This window comes from Geotrypetes seraphini, chromosome 2 (assembly GCF_902459505.1).
Source record: "Geotrypetes seraphini chromosome 2, aGeoSer1.1, whole genome shotgun sequence".
NCBI lineage: Eukaryota > Metazoa > Chordata > Amphibia > Gymnophiona > Dermophiidae > Geotrypetes > Geotrypetes seraphini.
Window position 1 is genome coordinate 295,928,505 of NC_047085.1, and position 22,277 is coordinate 295,950,781.

The window sequence follows — 22,277 nt, forward strand, 5'->3', positions numbered from 1 at the left end:
GGGTGTCCAACCTTTTGGCTTCCCTGGGCCGTATTGGCTTAAAAAAATGTTTCTGGGGCCGCACAAATACGCAAACGCTGCAGCAAGACAGAGGAGGGAGCCGGCAAGACGGTAATCACCTGGGGCAGTAGAGGAAAACACTGCATCGCCCTTGACCGGGGCCGCACAAAATACTTCATGGGGCCGCATGCGGCCCTCGGGCCACAGGTTGGACACCCCTGATGTAAACTGTTAAGTCTGCCATAGACCTGGCATAACTGTTTGTGCCTACATTTAGGTACATAATGTCAACTTACTTTAGTATTCTATAACAGCATCTTGGCACTCAGATGCCATTAAAAACTGGTGCTCAACAAGCGATATCGGCCTGCCTAAATAGTGGCACCCAATTATAGAATAGCTCCCATAGAGTATAGTTATCCACTTATATGAAGACCCAAATCAACCTATAAAACTTCCAACAACAGATACAGAACAGAAGAATTACAACATTCCGTTCAAATTCTGGTGTCATATCAGTGAGAACAACAGAAATATCTTAAGAAAGGGTATCAAACTTCCAAACTTGTCTTGAGTTAATTGCAGTTGTATGCTCTGTGTTAGAACAGGATCTCATATTATAAAGTGAAAAGGTTTTTAATGCCAATGAGGTTACAGCTCATTAAGCCAGTTAGTTTGCAATAAGAATTTTTGGCTACTACTCTGACACCTTTTGCTTCCTTCAATAATTATTAGACAGTACCTATATTCTTGTTAACATAAAAGCATAAGAAGAGCCATACTGGCTCAGACCAATGGTCCATCTGGTTCAGTGCCAATTCAACAGTGCCAATCCAGGTCACAAGTACTTGGTAGAATCCCAAATAGTAGCATGATTCCATGCTACCAATCCAGAACAAACAGTGGCTTCCTCATGTCTATCTCAATAGCAAACTATGAACTTTTCCTCTAGGAGCTTGTCTAAATCTTTTCTAAACCCCGATATGCTAACTGTTGTAACAACATCCTTGGGCAATGAGTTCCAGACCTTAACTATTCATTGAGTGAAAATATATTTTCTCCTATTTATTTTAAAAGTATTACCATGTAACATCATTGAGCATACCCTAGACCAGGGGTGTCCATGCGGCACAGTGAAGTATTTTGTGTGGCCCCGGTCGAGGGCGATGCAATGTTTTCTTTTGCTGCCCCTGGATGTTTACCGTCTTGCCGGCTCCCTTCTGTGTCTTACTGCAGCGTTTGCACATTTGTGTGGCCCCAGAAACATTTATTTCGGCCAATGCGACCCAGTGAAGCCAAAAGGTTGGACACCCCTGCCCTAGACTTTAATTTTTAAGAGTAAAAATTCAATTCATTTTTACCCATTCTACACCACTCAGAATTTTGTAGACCTCTATCATATCCCCACTCAGCCACCTAATTTCCAAGCTGAACAGCTCTAACCTCTTTAGTCTTTCCTCATATGAGAGGAGTTCCATTCCCTTTATCATTTTGTGCACCCTTTTTTTAACCTTTTCTACAAGGGATCTTCAAAAAGTTTTCACACTTTTTTTTTTTTTACATTATTTATTAAATGTCTCAAAAGCAAATTACATCACTACCTACAAGGTGAGTCAGCTTGCCTGACTGACCAGTCACATAACATTCTACAACATGCTCTCTTACCAATTCTCCCGCCCCAACTATTTTCCGAGAAAATATGAAAGTACGGAAACCTAAACTGCAGGCGCTTATCATATATAGTTAATAAATAAATAAATAAAACATTTACCTTTGGAGGGATAAGCCCCTGTAGCATGTTGATGCTCTGCATGACGACAAATGCTTCCAGCATGTCAATTTTGTACTCCAACGACTGGATGCTGAAGCGGTAAAGCTCTGAGAAAGAGGCTGTGTACAGCTGCCTCAGTATCTCACCTTCCTGAGCAGAGCGTTTTTTCAGCCAACCCTGCAACAATTAAAAGGCAGAGCACATTAAAACTGAGGTTATATAAAGATAATTCTTCCAAGGTAGGGCCTCATACTAGTCTGGCAGGTAACAAAAAACTTTTTTTTCAGTATTTGAAATGTTTCTGAAACATGCCAATGTAGGATACAATATTAACATTCTTATTAGTCCCCCCCCAAAAAAGGTTGATGTGTGAAAAAGGCCTATGTAGTTTCATAAATCCCCACACAATTTTGCACAGTTGTGATGGTTCAAATAAACAGGTTCACAACAGGTACAGGTGCCTTTATTTGATATACAATAAATAGTAAATTGATGTAGTTTTTACAATAAAAATTAAAAGGAACTCCATTAAAGACCCAACTTATAAAACCACTCCTAAAACCTAAAACACAAACACCCTAACAGTCATCCAAACAGTCATTGCCTCAGTTACACAGTTAAAAGCCTTTTAGTAACATACGGCCTCTTTTACAAAGCCGCACAGCAACAGCCCCAAAGCCCTTTAAATCTCTATGGGCTTTGGGGCAGTTAGCACAGCACAACCGCTAGCGCGGCTTTGTAAAACAGACCGTTAGTAAATGACAGCAGCTAGAGCCCTGAACAGTCCACCCACTCTTTATATACATTCATGTTTAGATTGTCTCTTTCTTTAATATTTCTGGGCAATACATCATAGAAGTCCACCCGGTATCGTCATTAGGTTTCTACTACTGGAGGTGCTATTGAAGCTCACTCCAGACTATCCTAACCATCCTGTCACTGGAGCTTCCATCAAAGCCCTCCCCAGTCTATCCTAAACCAAATCAACGTATCCAGGACACGACTGTGCAAGACTGCCCAGTATTGGCCTTAGTTTGTTTATACCATTCATTTTCTAATTAGAGATGCTCTATGTTCATCCAGTTGTTTTTTTAATTCCGTCACCATTTTCATCTCCACCACCTCCCTCGGGAAGGCATTCCAGGCATTCACCACACTGTCTGTGAAAAAGAATTTCCTAACATTACTCCTTAGTTTGCCACCTCGCAACCTCACTTCATGTCCTCTAGTTTCACCATTTTCCTTTCTCTGGAAAAGATTTGTTTCAATATTAATACCTTCTCTCCTCTAGAGTATACATATTCAGGTCTTCCAATCTCTTCTTGTACATCTTTTGGCTCAAGCTCCCTACCATTCTGTCACCTTCCTCTGGACCACTTTAAGGGCTCCTTTTATCAAAGCGTGCTACAGGGGTTACCGTGTCGGACATTTCGTCACTTGCTAACCCCCGCGGCAAGCCTAAAAACTAACGCCTCGTCAATGGAGGCATTAGCGACTAGCGTGGCAGGCGGTTGAACGTGTGGTATTCCACACATTAACCACACACCGCACCTTGATAAAAGGAGCCCTAAGTCTTCTTATATCCTTAGCTAGACATGGCCTCCAAAACTGAACACAATACTCCAAGTGGGGCCTCATCAACAACTTGTGCAGGGGCATCAACACTAACTTTCTTCTGCTGGTTATGCCTCACTCTATATAGCCTAGCATCCTTCTGGCTACAGCCACTGCCTTATCACACTGCTACATGGCAATTACCCTTTCCATTTTAAATATGTGATATAGAGAGTTCCACCCAAAACTATGATTTCCATTAACCACCACCCTATGGTGTCTGTCCGTCAACTAGTTTCTAATCCAGTTCACCACTTTGGGTTCTAACTTAAGCCCATCAAGTTTATTCAAGAGCCTCCTATGAGGAACCATGCCAAAGGCATGGTTTATAGAAGCTTTTAATTAAGGAATAATGCTATAATGAATTTACAGACTATTGGTTTTTATATATGCTGTGTGTTGTTTGATAATTATGTATGTATTTTTGTAAGCCACTTAGGTTTAAGCGGGTTAAAAATGTTATAAATAAATAAGTAAATTACATCTCAATCCAATTCTCTGGTCACCCAGTCAAAGAATTCAATCAGATTTGTTTGACATGATTTGCCTTTAGTAAAACCATCTTGCCTCAGATCCTGTAACCCTTTTGATTCTAGGAAATTCACTATCCTTTCCTTCAGCAATGCTTCCATTATTTTTCCAATAACCAAAGTGAGGCTTATCAGCCTGTAGTTTCCCATTTTATCTCTGCGACCACTCTTCTTCAATCCCACGGAACCTCTCCCATTGCCAAGGATTTATTGAACAAATCTTTAAGAGGGCCAGCCAGAACCTCCATATCCTGGGATGGATCCCTTCTAGTCCCATGACTTTGTACATCTTTAATTTTTCAAGTTGTTCAGAAATACTTTCTTCCGTGATAGGCACAGTATACACTTCATTTTCATGTGTAACTTTGCCTGCCAATAGTGGGCCTCCAGACTCTTCTACCGTGAACACAGAACAGAAGTATTTGTTTAGCATGTTTGCTTTTTCTCATCGCTTTCCACATACAGTATAATCTCGTTATGGACTCGCTTATAACGGACGCTTATAATGGACTCGCTTATAACGGAACCTCGTTTATAGCGGACGAGGTCCGCTGGTCCCGGCCGTGCGTCATTATAAACATACAGAAAATCATTACATATAGCGGACTCGCATATAACAGACTTTCGGATATAACAGACAACCAATTTGGTCCCCAGAGCCGCTTTTAGCTGTAGTTTTCTTCGGCTATAACGGACATGCAGGCTCCACCTACAAGGTGCGTGGCATGCCGGTGATATAGTATCAAAATGCAGCCCAGAAGAAAATGACAGAGTATTTTTCTTTCCAGTACAGTATGACATAATGCTTTAGATCTTTTAGTGTTCTGGTTTTGCAATCATTTTGTGCCATACCAATGTTTTGCTGAGTTTTGTTCTTGATGTTGCTGATATGGTTGTATAGTAACTGTTGTTTATTGATTGAACGCTGTTTCAAGATGACCTAAATAAAGTTTTTAAAAAATGCAACTCTGGATATAACGGACTCTGGATATAACGGACCGTTTTTCCAGGTCCCTTGAAGTACGTTATAAGGAGATTATACTGTAGCAGTTCTCAGCATATTCTAGTCTCACAATTCCATTCCTAGTCTTCCTCTTTTCTTCAATATACCTGAAAAAAGCCTTGTCTCCTCTTTTTACATCTCTCGTCATTTTTTCTTCCACCTGTGCTTTCGCCAATCATATTTCTCTTCAGTTCTTTGAGTTTTATCCAGTACTCTTTTCTGTGTTCCTCTTCTTGAGTTCCTTTGTATTTCTTAAACGTCATCTCTTTTGCCTTTATTTTTTCAGCCACCTGTTTAGAGAACATTCCTTACCTAGAATTCAGTTGCCTTTTTTTATAACTCCTTTTCAGCTTGGACCACAGTCTTTCCATTTCCCTTATATGCTCCGTTCTCACCAATTCTTTCTTCAGGCAGATGAAAATTAATGTGGACAAAAGCAAAGTGATACACAGTGGGCAGAATAATCCAAATCATAGTTACCATATGCTAGGGTTCACCTTAAGGGTCAGCGTACATGAAAGAGATCTAGGTGTCATCATAGACAATATGCTGAAACCTTCTGCTCAGTGTGCAGAGGCAGTCAAAACAGCAAGTAGGCCTACAAAATCCTGAGTGGTATAGTACAAGTAAAAGTTAATCAATTTTTTACTCTTTCAAAACTTACAAAGACTAGGGGACATGCAATAAAATGACATGGAAATTCCATTAAAACAAATAGGAGGAAATATTTTTTCACTCAAAGAAAAGTTAAGCTCTGCAACTCGTTGCCAGAGGATGTGGTAACAGCAGTTAGCGTAGCTGGGTTTAAAAAAGGTTTGGACAAATTCCTGAATGAAAAGTCTATAGTCTGCTATTGAGACAGATATGGGGGGAGCCACTGCTTGCCCTGGGATCAGAAGCACGTAATGTTGCTACTGTTTGGATTTCTGCCAGGTACTTGTGTCCTGGATTGGCCACTGTGGAAACAGGACATTGGGATACATGGAGCACTGGTCTGACCCACCAAGAATGGCTATTCTTATGATATATATTCAGCAGCACTTAACTAGAGAGTGCCACTGAAAGGCTCTGACCACCATGGCACTCTCCAGTTACTGCTTGGGTAATCCAGAGACCATCACGGTGGGCCTGGAAATTATCTAGTCAATATTTAATGCTGTAGCTCAGATAACTTTTCAGGCAAATAAGTCCACATAAAGGACAACCTTTATCTGCCCAGATGAGTTTCCAGGTATTGTACTAAGTGTCATCTGGATCTGGCTAGACTCCAGTGACCATAAAAGTCTCAGATATTCAGTGTTGATACCTAGATCAGGCCTTGTACTGAATATCCAGGCCAAATTCAGCTCACTGCAGATAGTGTTTTCAAAAATACTGACTGCCACAGGTTGGATATTGGGTGTTTGTTTCAGTATTGATTGGCTCCTACCACTGTTTTCTTTAGTTGCAAGAAAAGTCAAATACTGTATAAATTGTAATTGCCTTTTGCTTTTCCTGTGACTGTATATGTAATTTTTAGGGAAACTAGAAATATCCTTGTGGTAATATAAATGCAGTTTTTCTGCTTTGAGCTAAGTAGGATGACTTTTACTGCCCTTTAGTAAACAGATCTTTAAGTCTGATAAATGATTATTAAAAAGCAAAGATCCTCCAAAATGCCAATTCCCAGGAACATATGCTACACTAGACTATACTTTGTCCTCTGCTGGCAACTCTTTCAAAAAACTTTGCCAATTCTCTTGCCCAAAGGATTTAATCGCTCAGTCTGCTTGTATGTAAAACTGCTGCCTGCATGGACAGATGGACTTGTTATCAGTTTGGCATTCGTATGCCAATGCTCCTCTCTGCTCACTTTATCTGTCCTTGATCGGTTTCTTAATTCTCTCTGTCTTATATTGGCTCCACTTATGAAAGAAGGAAAGCCTTCAGTCAGAATGGCAATAGAAGTTGCCAGTGCCTGAATATAGAAAACTGTAGAACACCAATATGACATACCAAAAAACAATGGCTGGGGTGAACATTGAATAGCCTTAACAGAGTCTGTTATTATAGTGTTTTCCGCTGGATGAGAGAGATTTGAAACTCTATTTTGCACAGGATGTCTAGGTAGGAATTGAGACTTCTAAGTCCAGATGTTCATAATTTCCCTACTTTACAAAAGTCTCTACTAAACATACAGATGATTGTGAAGCACAAACAAGGGCACCAGTGCTTATATATGCATTTGTCAGTAGGTCCAGCAGCAATTTTGAGATCATACCCCTGATTCAAGTGTTTGCCCAAACATGTCCATGTTGGATTTGGGTTCCAATAATTTTTTTGTTTGTATGCCATGCTGGTGCTCTGCAGACTTCGATTTCCTACACCTTGTTGTTTCTGGTCTTTCTGCACTAGGTCATCTTGTTGATCAGTGCTGGCTTCTTTTTACCTCTATTTTGAACTAGTGCCTGAACATTGACTTTCTATAATTTGCTTAGATAACATCACAGGCATAATTACAGTGCTTCTCACAGTCAGCCAATGATTTTGACACACAATTTGACAAATGTTTGCAATGTTTTCATCAGTTCTGCTCATTACTGGGTGTCCAGACCTTTCATAATCAGTGATGCTTTCTCTCCCCTCAGAAAAATGTTTAATCCATTTGTACACTGCCATTTTCTTCATGGCATTATCCCCATAAACTTGGACTAACATGTTCCTAATTTCACTTCCACTCTTGCCAAATTTAACAAGAAATTTAATGTTTGTTCGTTGCTCTAATTCAAGCGCCAACATTCTCGCAACAGCACACAAAAACATTTAACAACAATAATGAACACCGCTCAGCGACACCACCACATGTTGACATGAACGCAGCTGTGAGACACTAATATACCAAGGTTATGAAACCTTACCGAGTTGTTTATACAGCGCTGCCAACGTAAGCGTACATAGGCAAATTCATGAACTTAATGTCAGTCCTCGTATAAGCTCTTGTATCTATTTTCAATGATATTGTTAGAAACTGACATCTTTAGCAAATGTTGTAATATTTTCTGCCATTTGGAAAGTTCAAAGTCATGTCCCAGATATTTTCCCTAGATAGTGGTATAGCATAGAATGGGAACTTGTTCTTCAAGCAATGCCCGATATACTACTATTTATCATTTCTAAAGCCCTGAAAAGTGTACACAGCACTGTACAATCAACACACAATAGACAGTCCCTTCTCATATATAGATATAATCCACCCAATATTAAGCGGTACTTAACAGGAACAGCTCCCAATCATCTAAGTACCACTAAGCCGGCTAACCACCAATATGCAGCAGTAGATAATCAGCTATCTCCCACTAAATATCTCATCCAACAGATTGGCTATGCTGCATGACATAGCCAGTCACTGCCAATAATCACTGGCTTGCCAACTAAGGTGAGTGGCCAGATATACACGTCTAAGAAACAGATCAATCTTTGGTGGCTAGGTAATATTAACAAATTCTACTGCATGTTATCTAAAACCCTAAACGGAGACAGCCCATCTTACTTGAACAACCGCCTCATCCAAGCACCCACTACCAGACACAGAAAAACGCACTCCCCATTCATACCTCCCCCAATCAAGGAAGTAAAATGATCAAAACTACACGATGGCCTCCTAGCCACTCAAGCCGCAAGGCTGGATAACCAGATTTCCAACCTTCTGACGTCCACCCCAGACTACAAGACATTCAGAAAAGAAATAAAAACTATACTTTTCAAGAAATTCCTGAAGCAGCCATAACATCACGTACTCTTAATAACTCTAAAACTGACAATTGATCTACCCTTTACTTCACTAGTAATAACAGAACTTTCATTATGACCCCCTTCTTAATTCTTTTGCAAACCGCCTTATCCTTAACAACCCATGAAATGTTTAAAAGATCTACTACCTACCTCTCTAGCTAATCAATAGTTCTCCCATTGTAACAACGTTTTTATTAATCTTTTGTAATCCGCCTTGAACCGCAAGGTAATGGCGGAATAGAAATCCCTAATGTAATGTAATGTAATATCTGGATAGCCTTCTATCTAGCAGACTGAATACTGACACTATCCAGGCAAGTTTCAGGACAGACCTGGCTCTGCCAGTTTCTGTAAACTTACGCACCCAATTTTACGCTTAGTGTGGAAAGTTGTGTGCACAAGTTATAGAACAAGGTCAGTTACATGCATAAATTAATGTAATAACTAATTTGTATCAATAAGTAATAGTAGGCTTCAATTAGCCTTAACTGGAGCTAATTGGCATCAGTCTGCAGTTACATGCACAACTGCCTTTAGTCAATATTCTTTAACAGACGCACGCAAATTCTGGAGGTGTGGCCATGGGTGGGGCATGGCTGGGTCAGGGGTGTGCCTAGCAGTTACACACACGTTATAATTTCTGTGTCTAAACTACGTACAGTTAGGCACAAGCATTCATACCAGCCTTTGGCATGGCATAAATACTCACAGCTAAAATGAAGTGTAAAAGTATAGACTTATGCTAGCATTCTATAACAGCAACTGCGCATGCAATTGCCATTATAGAATCCATGCTTATCGTTTAGGATCGTGGCGCCTATATTTAGGTGCCCTTTCTTGAATCTACCACTATATGCATAGTGCAAAGGTGATCTGTAAGGATATTCAGAAGTAATATCTGGATCAGCCATTCCCAATCCAGTCCTCAGGGCAGTTAGTCCTCTTGGGCTTTCAAGATATCCACAATGAATATTTATGAATTAGATTTTCATGCAACTGAGGCAGTGCATGAAAATCTATCTCAGTTCCTATGCTAGGAAGTTCTTCTTCACCCAACGGGTGGTGGACACCTGGAATGCGCTTCCAGAGAGTGTGATAGGACAGGATACGGTATTGGAGTTCAAGAAGGGATTGGACAACTTTCTGAAGCAAAAGGGGATAGAAGGGTATAGATAGAGGGTTACGTAACAGGTCTGGACCTGATGGGCCGCCGCGTGGTGGATTGCTGGGCATGATGGACCCCTGGTCTGACCCAGCAGAGGCACTGCTTATGCTCTTATGCCTCTGAATAGCTCAATCAGCAGCATTTATCCAGAAAACAGGTGCTGCTATCCATATAACCAAATCTACAACAGCTGCATAGACAGACTATACATTTGAATGGAAGGACACTACATTTTTCCTTACCTTCCCCACTACAATTACCCTCTCTATGCCACCCTCCCCCATCCCACAGACCCTAAATATCTGAAGCTGCTGGTGGGATCCTCAAGTCTCGCCAGCCAAAGAGGTTCTCCACTTGTGGCCTGGTAGTCAACACTACTATGGGCCGCTGGTCCCCCCCCACCACATATGCTCAGTTTTGCCTTATAGTCCCTTCCTTCTGACACATCTGTTATAATTTTGTTCAATTTCTTTTTATTTATTTGTGTCCATACCATTTTCATGACTATAGCCATTCAATATGGTTTATATCAAAATAAAACAATCAAAGGCAGAAAAGTATTATGGAAAGTTGCTGAACTTAGTAAAAAATAAAACACAAACTTAAGATAAATAACAATATAGGTACAGAGACAACCTTCCATCCCTATTAGGGATATAGAAATGTTTTCAAACCTTTCCTAAACACAAGCAAGGATGAAGAATGCCTCAACTCCAGAGGCAAGAATCTTCAGTGTGGTTGAATCCTCTTTGGAATGTTTTCCTCCCCCAACCTATGTCTTGAAAACCCCTTAGACAGATTTCAAGACACCTTTAGTCACTGATCTCTTTGCCATCTTTTGTGTGCAAGGTTCACAGAGGAGTGGTCTTATCATGATTATATTTTATCCACATTTTTAACTCTGCAGTTTGACTTTCTGATGTGTACGTGGAGGGGCATAATCAAAACAAACGTCTAAGTCCGATTTGGACATAGGGTGCTAGTCGCCCAAAGTCAGCAGGGCACAAATGTCCATTCTCAAAAAATACATATAAAGTATACTTTTATTCGAAAATCGTCCATCTGTACATCCAGGCATTTGATCATCCAGACCGCAACATTCTCATCCAAATATCTGTACAAGTCCCAAATGCCCAAAACAAGATTTTTTGGACATGGGAGGGCCCAGCAACGTGATGGACTGGCCACACAGATATGACAACAGAGCAGTGGGGCACCTTACAGGGCACTGCTGTGAACTTCACAAAAAGTGTGTCACACAAACATCTCACCTTATAGGTTATGGTGAGCCCCCCAAAACACCCCAAAACCCACTATACCCACCTGTCTACTCCAATAACCCTTATGGCTGCAGGTGGCACCTATATGGCAATAAAGTAAGGTTTGGGAGGGGGTTGGTGGGCTCACATTTTCCACCATGAATGTAGTGGTTCAAGTGGTTTATGGGCCTGGGTTCTCCCTCTCTATGATTCATTAGCCCATCCCCCAAGCTACTTAAGAGACTTCTGTGCAGCTCTACTAGGCTTTCCTATAGCAGGTACTAATGTTCCGGAGACAGGTATATACTTTTTATTCTGATTTATATGGCAGTGTGAGGGGGTCAGTTATCACTGTGGGAGTGTGTATGTGGGGGAGGGGGTGTACTTTGTGTCTGCAGTGGTTATCTGGTCATTCTGGATATCTTCTGGGCACTTAGACCTGGGTTTAGATTGCCTAAGTCACAACGTATAAGTTCCGTCCAGGCAGCCCTGTACAACTTTCGATTACCTCTGCAGTACAACTAAGCCTAGGTCAGCCCACGTCCCACCCATATCCCGCCCTCACCACTCCTCTAAAAATGTTCCTTTCAGCTCTGGGCGCACAGTGGCATTCACTGGCCTAAAATGTCCCTGGATACGTCTAAAAATCCATTTCGCTTATCGGCACTTGGACGACCTGTCTTTTAGGTCATCCAAGTGTTGACTTGAGCAGGTTTTTAGATGTATTTCTGTTTCGATTATGAACCCCTTATTAGTTGTTTCATAAGTATTATGCTAACATTGTACTACACCTTTCTTATTTGAATTTCAGTGCTGTTATAAGTATATTTTTGAAACTGTTTCATGGTAGTCCTATTATTAAGTTTCAATTTGGGGATGGGGGTGGGGGGGATGGGGATGATTTTTGTTTTTTTATTATTGAAGTTAATTGTTTGGGTATTTGGGGGGGTGGAATATTTGACTTGAATTAGTTTCTGATAGAATATTAGGTGATCTTAAAGTATAAAATATTTTTATCATATATTGCACTTATTGAAAGTTTTTAAAAATAAATAAAGAATTTATATATACATTTCAATTTGCTGATTTTGAGTTTACCTCACTCATTGCATTTGTTTATATTTGGTCTTTTTTTTACTACTGTTATGCTGTTAATAAAATTGTAAGTTTTATGTTGAACTGTATAAGTACGTGCTGTACACTGCCTTGGGTGAGTCTTGTGATTAATAAATCCAAATAAATAAATAAATAACTGCTCTTGGATACTGACCCAACAGAAAAAAAACTAAAATTTAAGATTTATATACTACCTCTAGAATTGGACTCCAGTTGAGGACAGAAGAGCTCATAAACACCATACCATTCCTTGATACAGTAGCAGGGGAAGCATTGTCAATGTTGTGAGGCTCAAAGACAATTTTACAATTAGGTGCCATGGGGATACGGTCTCCATTCGCTAGTGTCAGGGTTTTGTTATCATCCAACACAGAGTTCAGGTTTTCAATCCAAATGGCATCCACAGGACCATCAAGAACGATCCAAATGTGTTCCCCTGCAGAAAAATGCACAACTTGAGCAACAGGGGGAAAGAAATCCAAACAAGAAACCCTGAAATAGCAGAAATAGATAGATTTGCATTTTAGTGTGGAACGGTGCGGTAAATGCTCCGATGCTCATAGGAACTGAATGAGCATTGGAGCATTTCCCACGGCAACAGCATTACCATGGCTTAATAAAAGGGGGGGCCATAGTTCTCTTATAGATGAAAAATACCACCTATATACAAATTTTTGATTACCTACCTAAAAAGGTTAGTGCTCTTCAGCTTGGAAAAGAGATGGCTGAAGGAAGATATGATTGAAGTCTACAAAATCCTGAGTGGAGTAAAACGGGTACAAGTGGATCATTTTTTGTCAAAAATTACAAAGACTAGGGGACACTCGATGAAGTTACAGGGAAATACTTTTAAAACCAATAGGAGGAAATATTTTTTCACTCAGAGAATAGTTAAGCTCTGGAACACCACTTAGGTGCACATTTAGCATATACATACATACATGTACACATACATAGGATATTCACAGGGGATCTCTAAGGGAATAATGTCAGGGGGGCGGGTATTTGGAATGGGCAGACTTGGTGGGCTATAGCCCTTTTCTGCCGTCATTTTCTATGTTTCTGATTTTATAAATGGTGCTTAATTTGTAGGCACAGTTGAGTGCAATTGTCAGTCATCTGCTAGGCACCATTTATAGAATCATGCCTAATAGCGCCTAAGCAGTCTTAGACACCAGTAGGCATTTAAACCTTATGCACATTCCCATTATACCTGGGTTTTCATGGCCTAAATGAGTGCACCTAAGTCAAACCATACCCAGAGTCTGCCCAGAATTCACCCTAAACTGGCTTTATAGTGCTATTCTATAAGAACATAAGCATTGCCTCTGCCGAGTCAGACCATAGGTCCATCGCGCCCAGCATTTCACTCCCACAGCGGCCCCCCAGGTCAGGGACTTGTAAGTGATCCTTTACTTAAGACATTTTGTCCTGTATAGTATCCCTCTAACTATACCCTTCAATCCCCTTTTCCTTCAGGAACTTATCCAACCCCTTTTTGAAACCCAAAATCATACTCTGCTCTACCACCTCCTCTGGAAGTGCATTTCAGGTATCCACCACCCTCTGAGTGAAGAAGAACTTCCTAAGATTTGTTCTGAATCTGTCTCCCTTCAATTTTCTTGAGTGCCCTCTTGTTCTTGTTTCCCCCACCAGTCTGAAGAATCTGTCCCACTCTACCTTCTCTATACCCTTTATGATTTTGTAGGTTTCTATCATGTCCCCTCTAAGTCTCCATTTTTCCAGGGAAAAGAGCCCCAGTTTCTCCATCCTCTCAGTATATGGCACATTTTCCTTGCCCTTTATCATCTTTGTGCTCTTCTCTGGACTCTCTCGAGTGTCGCCATATCCTTCTTAAGGTATGGCGACCAGTATTGAACGCAGTATTCCAGATGCGGGCACACCATCGCCCGATATAGTGGCAGGATAACTTCTTTGGTTCTGGTGATTCCTTTTTTGATAATGCCCAACATTCTGTTCGCCTTCTTTGAGGCCGCTGCGCATTGTGCCCCTGGCTTCATTGTTTGGGCCACCAAAACCCCCAGTCCCTTTCTAGGTTGCTTTTCCCCAATACCATTCCCCCCATCTTGTAGTTTTACATCGGGTTTCCTTTCCCTATGTGCAAGACTTTTCATTTCTCTACATTGAAGCACATTTGCCATTTATTTGCCCATTCACTCAGTTTGTTCAGGTCCTTTTGTAGTTCCTTGCATTCCTCAGCAGTTCTAACCCTACTGGAGAGTTTTGTGTCGTCCGCAAATTTTATAACTTCGCACTTCGTCCCTACTTCCAGGTCATTAATGAATATATTGAACAGCAGTGGTCCAAGTACTGACCCCTGCGGGACACTGCTTGTGACTGCTTCCCAGTCAGAGTAGTGTCCCTTTACTCCTACCCTCTGCTTCCTGTCTGCCAGCCAATTACACATCCATCTATGCACGTCCCCTTCCACTCCGTGGTTCCACAGTTTCCTTAGCAGGCGCTCATGGGGTACCTTGTCAAAGGCTTTTTGGAAGTCCAGATATATGATGTCTACGGGATCACCTTTGTCCAATTGTTCGTTTATCCCCTCGAAGAAGTGCAGTAGGTTCATTTGGCAAGATCTTCCTTTACAGAAACCATGCTGGCTGTTTCTCATCAGATTATTTATTTCTATATGCTCATTGATTCATTCCTTGATTAGTGATTCGGCCATCTTCCCTGGAACTGAGGTTAAGCTCAGTAGTGGTCTGTAGTTCCCCGGGTTGCCTCTGGATCCCTTTTTGAAGATAGATGTAACATTCGCTATCCTCCAGTCCTCCGGGATTACCCCTGTTTTCAAGGATATGTTGCAAATCTTCTGTAGTAACTCTGCTATTTTGTCTCTGAGCTCCTTCAGTATTCTCGGGTGGATTCCATCTGGTCCCAGAGATTTGTCAGTTTTTAATCTATCTATCTGTTTGAGTATGTCTTCGAGGCTCACCTCTATTGATAATAATTTCTCCTCCTGATCTCCCTTGAAGGTTTTTTCCGGTTTCGGCACTTTGGATGTGTCCTCTTTCGTGAAGACTGACAAGAAGAACATGTTTAATCTATCTGCCACCTCCTTTTCATCCTTTACCACTCCTTTCCTGCCTCCCTCATCCAGGGGTCCCACTTCCTCCCTCGCCGGTTGTTTTCCTTTCACATATCGAAAGAATGGTTTAAAATTCCGTGCCTCCTTGGCAAGTCTTTCCTCATACTCTTTTTCCGCTGTTCTGACCATACGGTGACATTCTTTTTGATGTTTCCTGTGCTCTTTCCAGTTTTCCTCGGTTTTATCCTTTTTCCACTTCTTGAATGATTTTTTATTGTCTCCTATCACCTTCTTAATTTCCTTTGTTATCCATGCCGGGTCCTTTGTTTGGTTCTTTTTGCTACCTTTTCTAAATCTGGGTATGTACAGGTTTTGCGCCTCGTTTACCGTGTCCTTCCACTCTATCTGAAAAAGGATGTGGTCAAGGGAGGGACATGGCAGCTTGAGACATTTCCAGGATTTACATGCCATGATATATAGAATTTGTGAGATCCATGCTTAATTTAGGCATGAGGATTTATACCATGGTTCAGTTGGTGTAAATCTACAGGACCATAATTGGGCATGGATCCTGGTGCTTTTCTATAAACAATAAAATATAGCCAAGCACTGTTTATGAAATAGCATTTAGACTGCATTTTTTGCACCCATTTTGGGTGCAATTTACAGAGCTGAGTCCTTGCTATGTTACCTTTCTTGGCTCTAAGTGTCTTTCTCCACAGTGTAGAAAAAATCCCATCAGTCCAATCATTGGTTGCTACATCAAGACGACCAAACATTTGAGGGGCAGTGATTGCTTTGGGATTCATTCTCATTTCACGATGCGGCTGACCACAATCTGCAGAGTTTACACAACACAATATTATACAACTGCATGATTTCTTTACCACATCAAAAGCTGATCATGATAGAGCCCAAAACAAGAATTACAATATTGTACTGTTGCTTCTTTAAACAGCGACTTGAAATTACTTCTACATATAGCTACATATATACATTATAGCTGGGCAGTTAGCACAGTGCAAATAAGATCTTAGGCTGATCACATTGGTATTATTCCAAACTCTGAAACTATCCATTAACCCATTCATTCTATAACAGGTATCCTCATTTTAAAGGCCTTTTGAGCACTTAAGTTTATACAATATTGCCATCCACGCGGGTAAGTATATTATATATGCATAAATGGTAGTAGTGTAGCTAAGCACCATATATTTAAACACTTAAATGGCACAGCACATAATTATTAACCGTTTTGACAGGAACCGCAGAAAGACAATATATCAAGCCCCATTCCCTTTCCTTTTAAAGGGACATGGGTAGGGCAAAAGGAAAGAGATTGGATATCATATACTGCCTTTCTGTGGTTACAATCAAAGCAATTTACATATTATATACAATTTCAGTACCAGACGGATCTTGAAAAACATTATCTTTACCACTGAGGCAATATGACCCCTCAAAAAACACTCCCAAACTTTTAATCTCCTGCTGTACTGGAATTGAGACCCCATCATACACAAAGTTTGAGGGAGCACCCAAAATTCCAGATGCCGATAACCACAGAATTTTTGTTTTAGAGACATGTAAATGATGAGAATTCATTGACATCCAAGACATATAAGACGTCAATAAATTGTACATATAAGACGTCAATAAATTGTACATATAAGACGTCAATAAATTGTGCTTAATTGAATGTTAGGGGCACAACTCGTTAAGCGTGATTCTATAAAAAGTATATGCCTTGTTCAAAGTGTATAGTTAAAAGTGGGTGTGGTTAGATGCAGACTGAGGATGTGTTTTCCAATTAGATGCATGTTTTTCACTTAGGTGTCATTGTGCTCACAAATGAGGTACAGGTATTCAGGTGAAAATATAAATAGGGTGCGCTTAAATGTTGGGACATCTGATGATGCTTAATGCTTAGGCAGCGCTAGGTACGATTCTATACAGTGCACATAACTTTAATAGAATTGCAAGGCACCAATTTTTTAGGCTAAATGACACGGAAAATGAAAATCCACTAGTAATAATCAATAACTCTTTCATTTGTATGATACAAAAAACAATAGTAGCAACAACACAGGCTGAACAAAAACACAGAGGAGGAAAACGCCTCAGAAACGAACCCTCTCACCTCACAATGGTGGTTTAAAGGTGCTCAAGCAATGACCTTATTGGCACAAAAAACCCTCCCCTGGCATTCGAAAAAGCACTGTGTGGTGCAATGGAAAATGTAATGTGTGAAAGACAAATGAATAAATCAATTTATCTTCAGGACAATCGGTACACCTCAGTGTTTTTGTTCAGCTTGTGTTGTTGCTACTATCATACTTTGCATCATACATGTGAAAGAGTTATTGATTATTACCAATTTTTAGGCAACATATACAGAATTGGGTCCTACATGTCTATGGTAAATGTGGGGGCAGATGTCTTCATTTACCACACAGACTTTGCACTAAATTCTCTGATGCTTATTGCTTTTCCCTTCCCTAACGTTTTTTCCTTTATATGTCTTTTTCCTTTAAATTGTATTTTTGCACCTACCCCTTCTTTCTGTATCAATTAATTTTGTCTTGTCAGTCATATTTATATAATTTGTTTCCCTTTGATTATTGTAACCCAATATTTTTATCTTTTGTTCATTGCTTAGAAGTCAATATAAGCGATTAATCAAATACATAATAAACTTGGAAACTTGGTTTGTGTATTTGCTATACTGTCTTCCAAATGAATATTAAGGCAGATTACAATGGAAAATTACGTGCAAAAACATACCACACTTTTAATAAACTGGTCCTACAGCCTTTATCATCATGGCTTACTATGCACTTCAGCAATTTCTATTGTGTCTTACTATCTCTCTTAAACAGCTGTTCAGTAAAAAACCTGTAGTAACTTGAAATGGATAAGAAGTTTCCTATCAATGGCAAAAGTCAACTATAACTGCCATTGTGGAAGCTGAAGGGATCTTTTTTTGTTTGCTTGTTTTAATTGGGAACAAGTGGACAATGAGACAGAAATCAACACTTTATATCAGTCTATAGATCTGCTTCTTTCATTTACCATTCAAGTCAGGAGTAGAATAGTTATACCTTAGCTTTATGTGAGGCTATTTTTCGAAAGATAGTGTTTACATTTTGAATAGTATGTAGACTAGGCACTATATTTAAGTTGATTTAGAATGAAGAAATTCAAAACACATATAGTTTCAGCAGGGAGATATGGTCTCACTGCCTTACCACCTTCATTCAAAGAATTTTTTCAATATTTGTTCAATGTTCCTCAGCGGGCCACCACACACTCAAGCATTCTCATTGTGTATGGCTTTATGCTCCCCATCCTCATTGGAACAAAATACTATTTAAATATTATACTTATTTTACAATTTTCTATATAGATACTAAGGTTACTTAGCTTTTAGCTTTAGGCTTTAAGCAAGACGCTGTGCAGGGGAGTTAGTGTGAAAACACCTTTTCATGTTTCGCCCGTGTTAGTACGTGGGGCTTTTTCAAGGCTCCAACTCCCTGTGGGATATAAAATCAAGGTCTAAATTAACTAATCCACCTTCCCAACTTCTTACAGCATTATTTTTAAGTATAATTGGATTAAATATTACAAACATTCATACCTCTCACAAACACTAACTCCCCTGCACAGCGTCTTGCTTAAAGCCTAAAGCTAAAAGCTAAGTAACCTTAGTATCTATATAGAAAATTGTAAAATAAGTATAATATTTAAATAGTATTTTGTTCCAATGAGGATGGGGAGCATAAAGCCATACACAATGAGAATGCTTGAGTGTGTGGTGGCCCGCTGAGGAACATTGAACAAATATTGAAAAAATTCTTTGAATGAAGGTGGTAAGGCAGTGAGACCATATCTCCCTGCTGAAACTATATACATTTTGAATAGGGCATTAATTGTGGGCCACTAAGTACGACTGGGATATGAGCATACAATAGTACAACCTGGACAACAATTATGAGTATCAACCATTCTGGTGTTATTGAAATCTAAAGGAAAGATGAATTAAGGGAACTCATTTACTCATTCTTACTTATGATAATATTCCATTTTCCTATTAGAGCACCAAGTTTATAGAACTCATTACCCCAACATATCAAATTGGAGCAGTCCTATATTAAATTCAGATTTTTTCTTAAGACATATTTTTCCCAACAAACCTATAACATTCAATCTAACAATAATGATTTTTAAACAATTCATTGACAGGGTTTGAGGGGGTATGGTTCTGAGATGGACCTTTTGATGCATCTGCCCTCTCCTTTCCCTGTTCTCTAAATTTTATTGTAAATCACTTTGTTATCTTTGGAGGAAAGGTAATATATCAAATAAAGCTAACCATAAACATTTCCAAGATTTCAACGCAAAATATCATCTACATAAGATTGTGAATCACTGCAATCAGAATAATTTCCATGCTATAAAGGAAAAGCACAACATATCTTACTGCCTTGAAGTATATTTAATTGTACTCAGGAGAAAAAATAAACACTTTATTGAGGCAATTTTCCATACCTGTCATGGCTTTCATCAGAGTGTGGATGCAGGTAGTTTTACCTGCTCCACTTGGTCCCAAAGTCATCATTCCATGCCTCACCCGCTGTGTCTCAAATAGCTGGATAACTTTCAGCTTCCAGGGAGGATGGCAAATTAAACCAGCTCCTTCTACCTGTAACCACCGGAAGTAAAAAAAAATCATGGATCCATTATATTCATCTGATAATCCTATTCACAACATATTGCTATTAGAAACTTTCTGCTTTTCATTGTAAGACTTACTTGTTTAAATTAAGACAGACACCATTGTATTGTCTCATACCAACAAAAAGAGATTATGTACTTATCTTGGTAAGCTCTTTTCCAGTAGATAGGTGAGACATTCTACACAGATGGATAGTGTCCCCATGGCTGCGTGCCATCTGCAGAAGAAATCCACTCCGGATTTTTCCTTTTACCTCTGCTGTACTTCGCTGGGCTCCCTAGCTCCACCTACAATTAGTACCCAAGCAACAAGAGCCACCAAAGAAATGTGAAGATGAGGCACCTCTGTCAATCAAATTAAGTAACAACCGCTCTGCTCAAGAAGTAACATCAAATCATCAACTGCAAAGTCCTGTCTTGCCACCACATCCACTCTGTAAAACTTAACAAATATGTGCAAGAAGACCATTTTGCTGCCCTGCAGATCTCCTCAGGGGAGACAGCTCTAGCTTTGGCCCACAAAGAAGCCACACTCCTGGTAGAATGTGCCATGATGGAAACAGGGGACTGTTTCCCAGAAAGAATATAGGCTGACGAAATAGCCCTACAGATCCATTTGGAAATAGTGACTTTGGAAGCGGGAGTGCCCCGCTTAACAGAATGAGTCAGCACAAACAGATGGTCAGAGAGTTGAAATTTGTTAGTGACCTCCAGATAGTGATGAAGCACTCTGTGCACATCAAGTTTCTTCAAAAGGCGATCTTGTGTCCTGGAACCAGTAGGATAAAAAGCAGGCAAATGCACTTCCTGATTGACATGGAAAGCCGAAACCACCTTCGGCAGGAAGGAAGGAACCACACGTAGGGAAACACCAGTCACCGAGATGCAGTTGAAGGCTTTTTAGCTCAGAGGAGAGTAAAAATGACTACCTCCAAATATCCTCTGCATATTAAGGCAGAGCGCTCAATAGCCATTCCATAAGACCAAATTGATCTGGATTCTCCTTGCTGATTGGACCCTGACTGAGTAGGCCCGTGTGAACCAGCAGCTTGATGCATTTGTCCTATTGGAGCCATACTAGATCCACATACCATGGCCTTCAAAGTCAATCTGGGGCTACCAAGATCACAAGTCTCGGGTGGATTGTGATTCTGCGAATGACCTCAATGGACTCCCCAGCCTGACTGGCTGGCATTGGTTATTAGGATCACCCATGAGGGAATTTGGAGTGGGATGCCCCTCAATAAAGAGACTACTCAGAGCCATCAGAGCAAGCCGTTCCTTGCTTCCATAGACAATGGAAGCTGCATCTGGAGGGAATGACATTGGGGGGACCACATGGAGAGGAGGGACTCCTGTAGGGGACGCATATGCACTCTCACCCAGGGAACCATTTTTAGGGTGGCTGCCATGGAGCCCAGGACCAGAAGGTAATACCAGGCAGTAGGGCTTTGCATCACTAGGAGATCTGCAGTCTGCTTTCTGAGCTTCTATTTGCATTACTCAGAAAGAAAGATGCGGCATCCCAAGTACTCCAAGCACTGAGTCGGGTCTAGATGACTCTTCTTGAAGTTGACTATCCAGGCCAGATCCTGAAGGAGATCTATAACTTGCCGCATCGCCTGCTCTCTCTCCACCATTGATGGAGTTCTGACCAGCCAATCAGCCAAGTAAGGGTGCACTTGAATTCCCATCCCAGAGGTGAGCTGCAACCATCACCTTAGTGAAGATGCGTGGAGCTGTTGCTAACCTGAAGGGTAGAGTTGCAAACTGGAAATGCCTTTTGCAGAGCATGGAACCTCAGGAATCTCCTGTAGGCCAGGAAGATAGGAATATGAAGGTACGCCTCCAACAGATCTAGGAATGCTAGGAATTCACCTGGTGTCACCACTATAATTACTGACCAGACTGTCTCCATGTAGATAAGTGGCACTTTCAGGGCCACATTCACAGATTTCAGGTCCAGAATCGATCTCCAATCTTTGGTGCCTATTTTTGGGCACTATGACATATGTGAGATATCTCTGTCAGAACCCAATTCTTCCTCAGGAACTGGTTCTGTGGCTTCAATATTTAGTAGCCTTTGCACCGTCCTTTGGACCGTGGCCTCCTTTTCTAGCCGTCTGGATGGAGAATCCACAAACATATCTGGGGGAGGGTGATAGAACTTGATTTTGTAACCCCCCCAAATAAGATCTAGAGCCCAGCGGGTCTGAGGAAATTTGCTCCCATGCCCTCCAGAATTCCAACAGCCTCAAA

General features: G+C 40.5%; 1 protein-coding gene across 2 annotated transcripts in view; it reads right to left on the bottom strand.

Annotated features, from left to right (window-relative positions):
* DNAH5 (dynein axonemal heavy chain 5) overlaps positions 1-22,277 on the bottom strand; it is a 598,099-nt gene that overhangs the window by 267,187 nt on the left and 308,635 nt on the right. For both annotated transcript variants that reach the window (XM_033929843.1, XM_033929844.1), the window contains exons 41-44: positions 19,833-19,986; positions 15,976-16,122; positions 12,424-12,665; positions 1,772-1,948 (exon numbers count right to left, since the gene is read on the bottom strand). In XM_033929843.1, the coding sequence (XP_033785734.1) occupies positions 1,772-1,948; positions 12,424-12,665; positions 15,976-16,122; positions 19,833-19,986 (720 nt within the window). The remainder of the gene's footprint in view (positions 1-1,771; positions 1,949-12,423; positions 12,666-15,975; positions 16,123-19,832; positions 19,987-22,277) is intronic.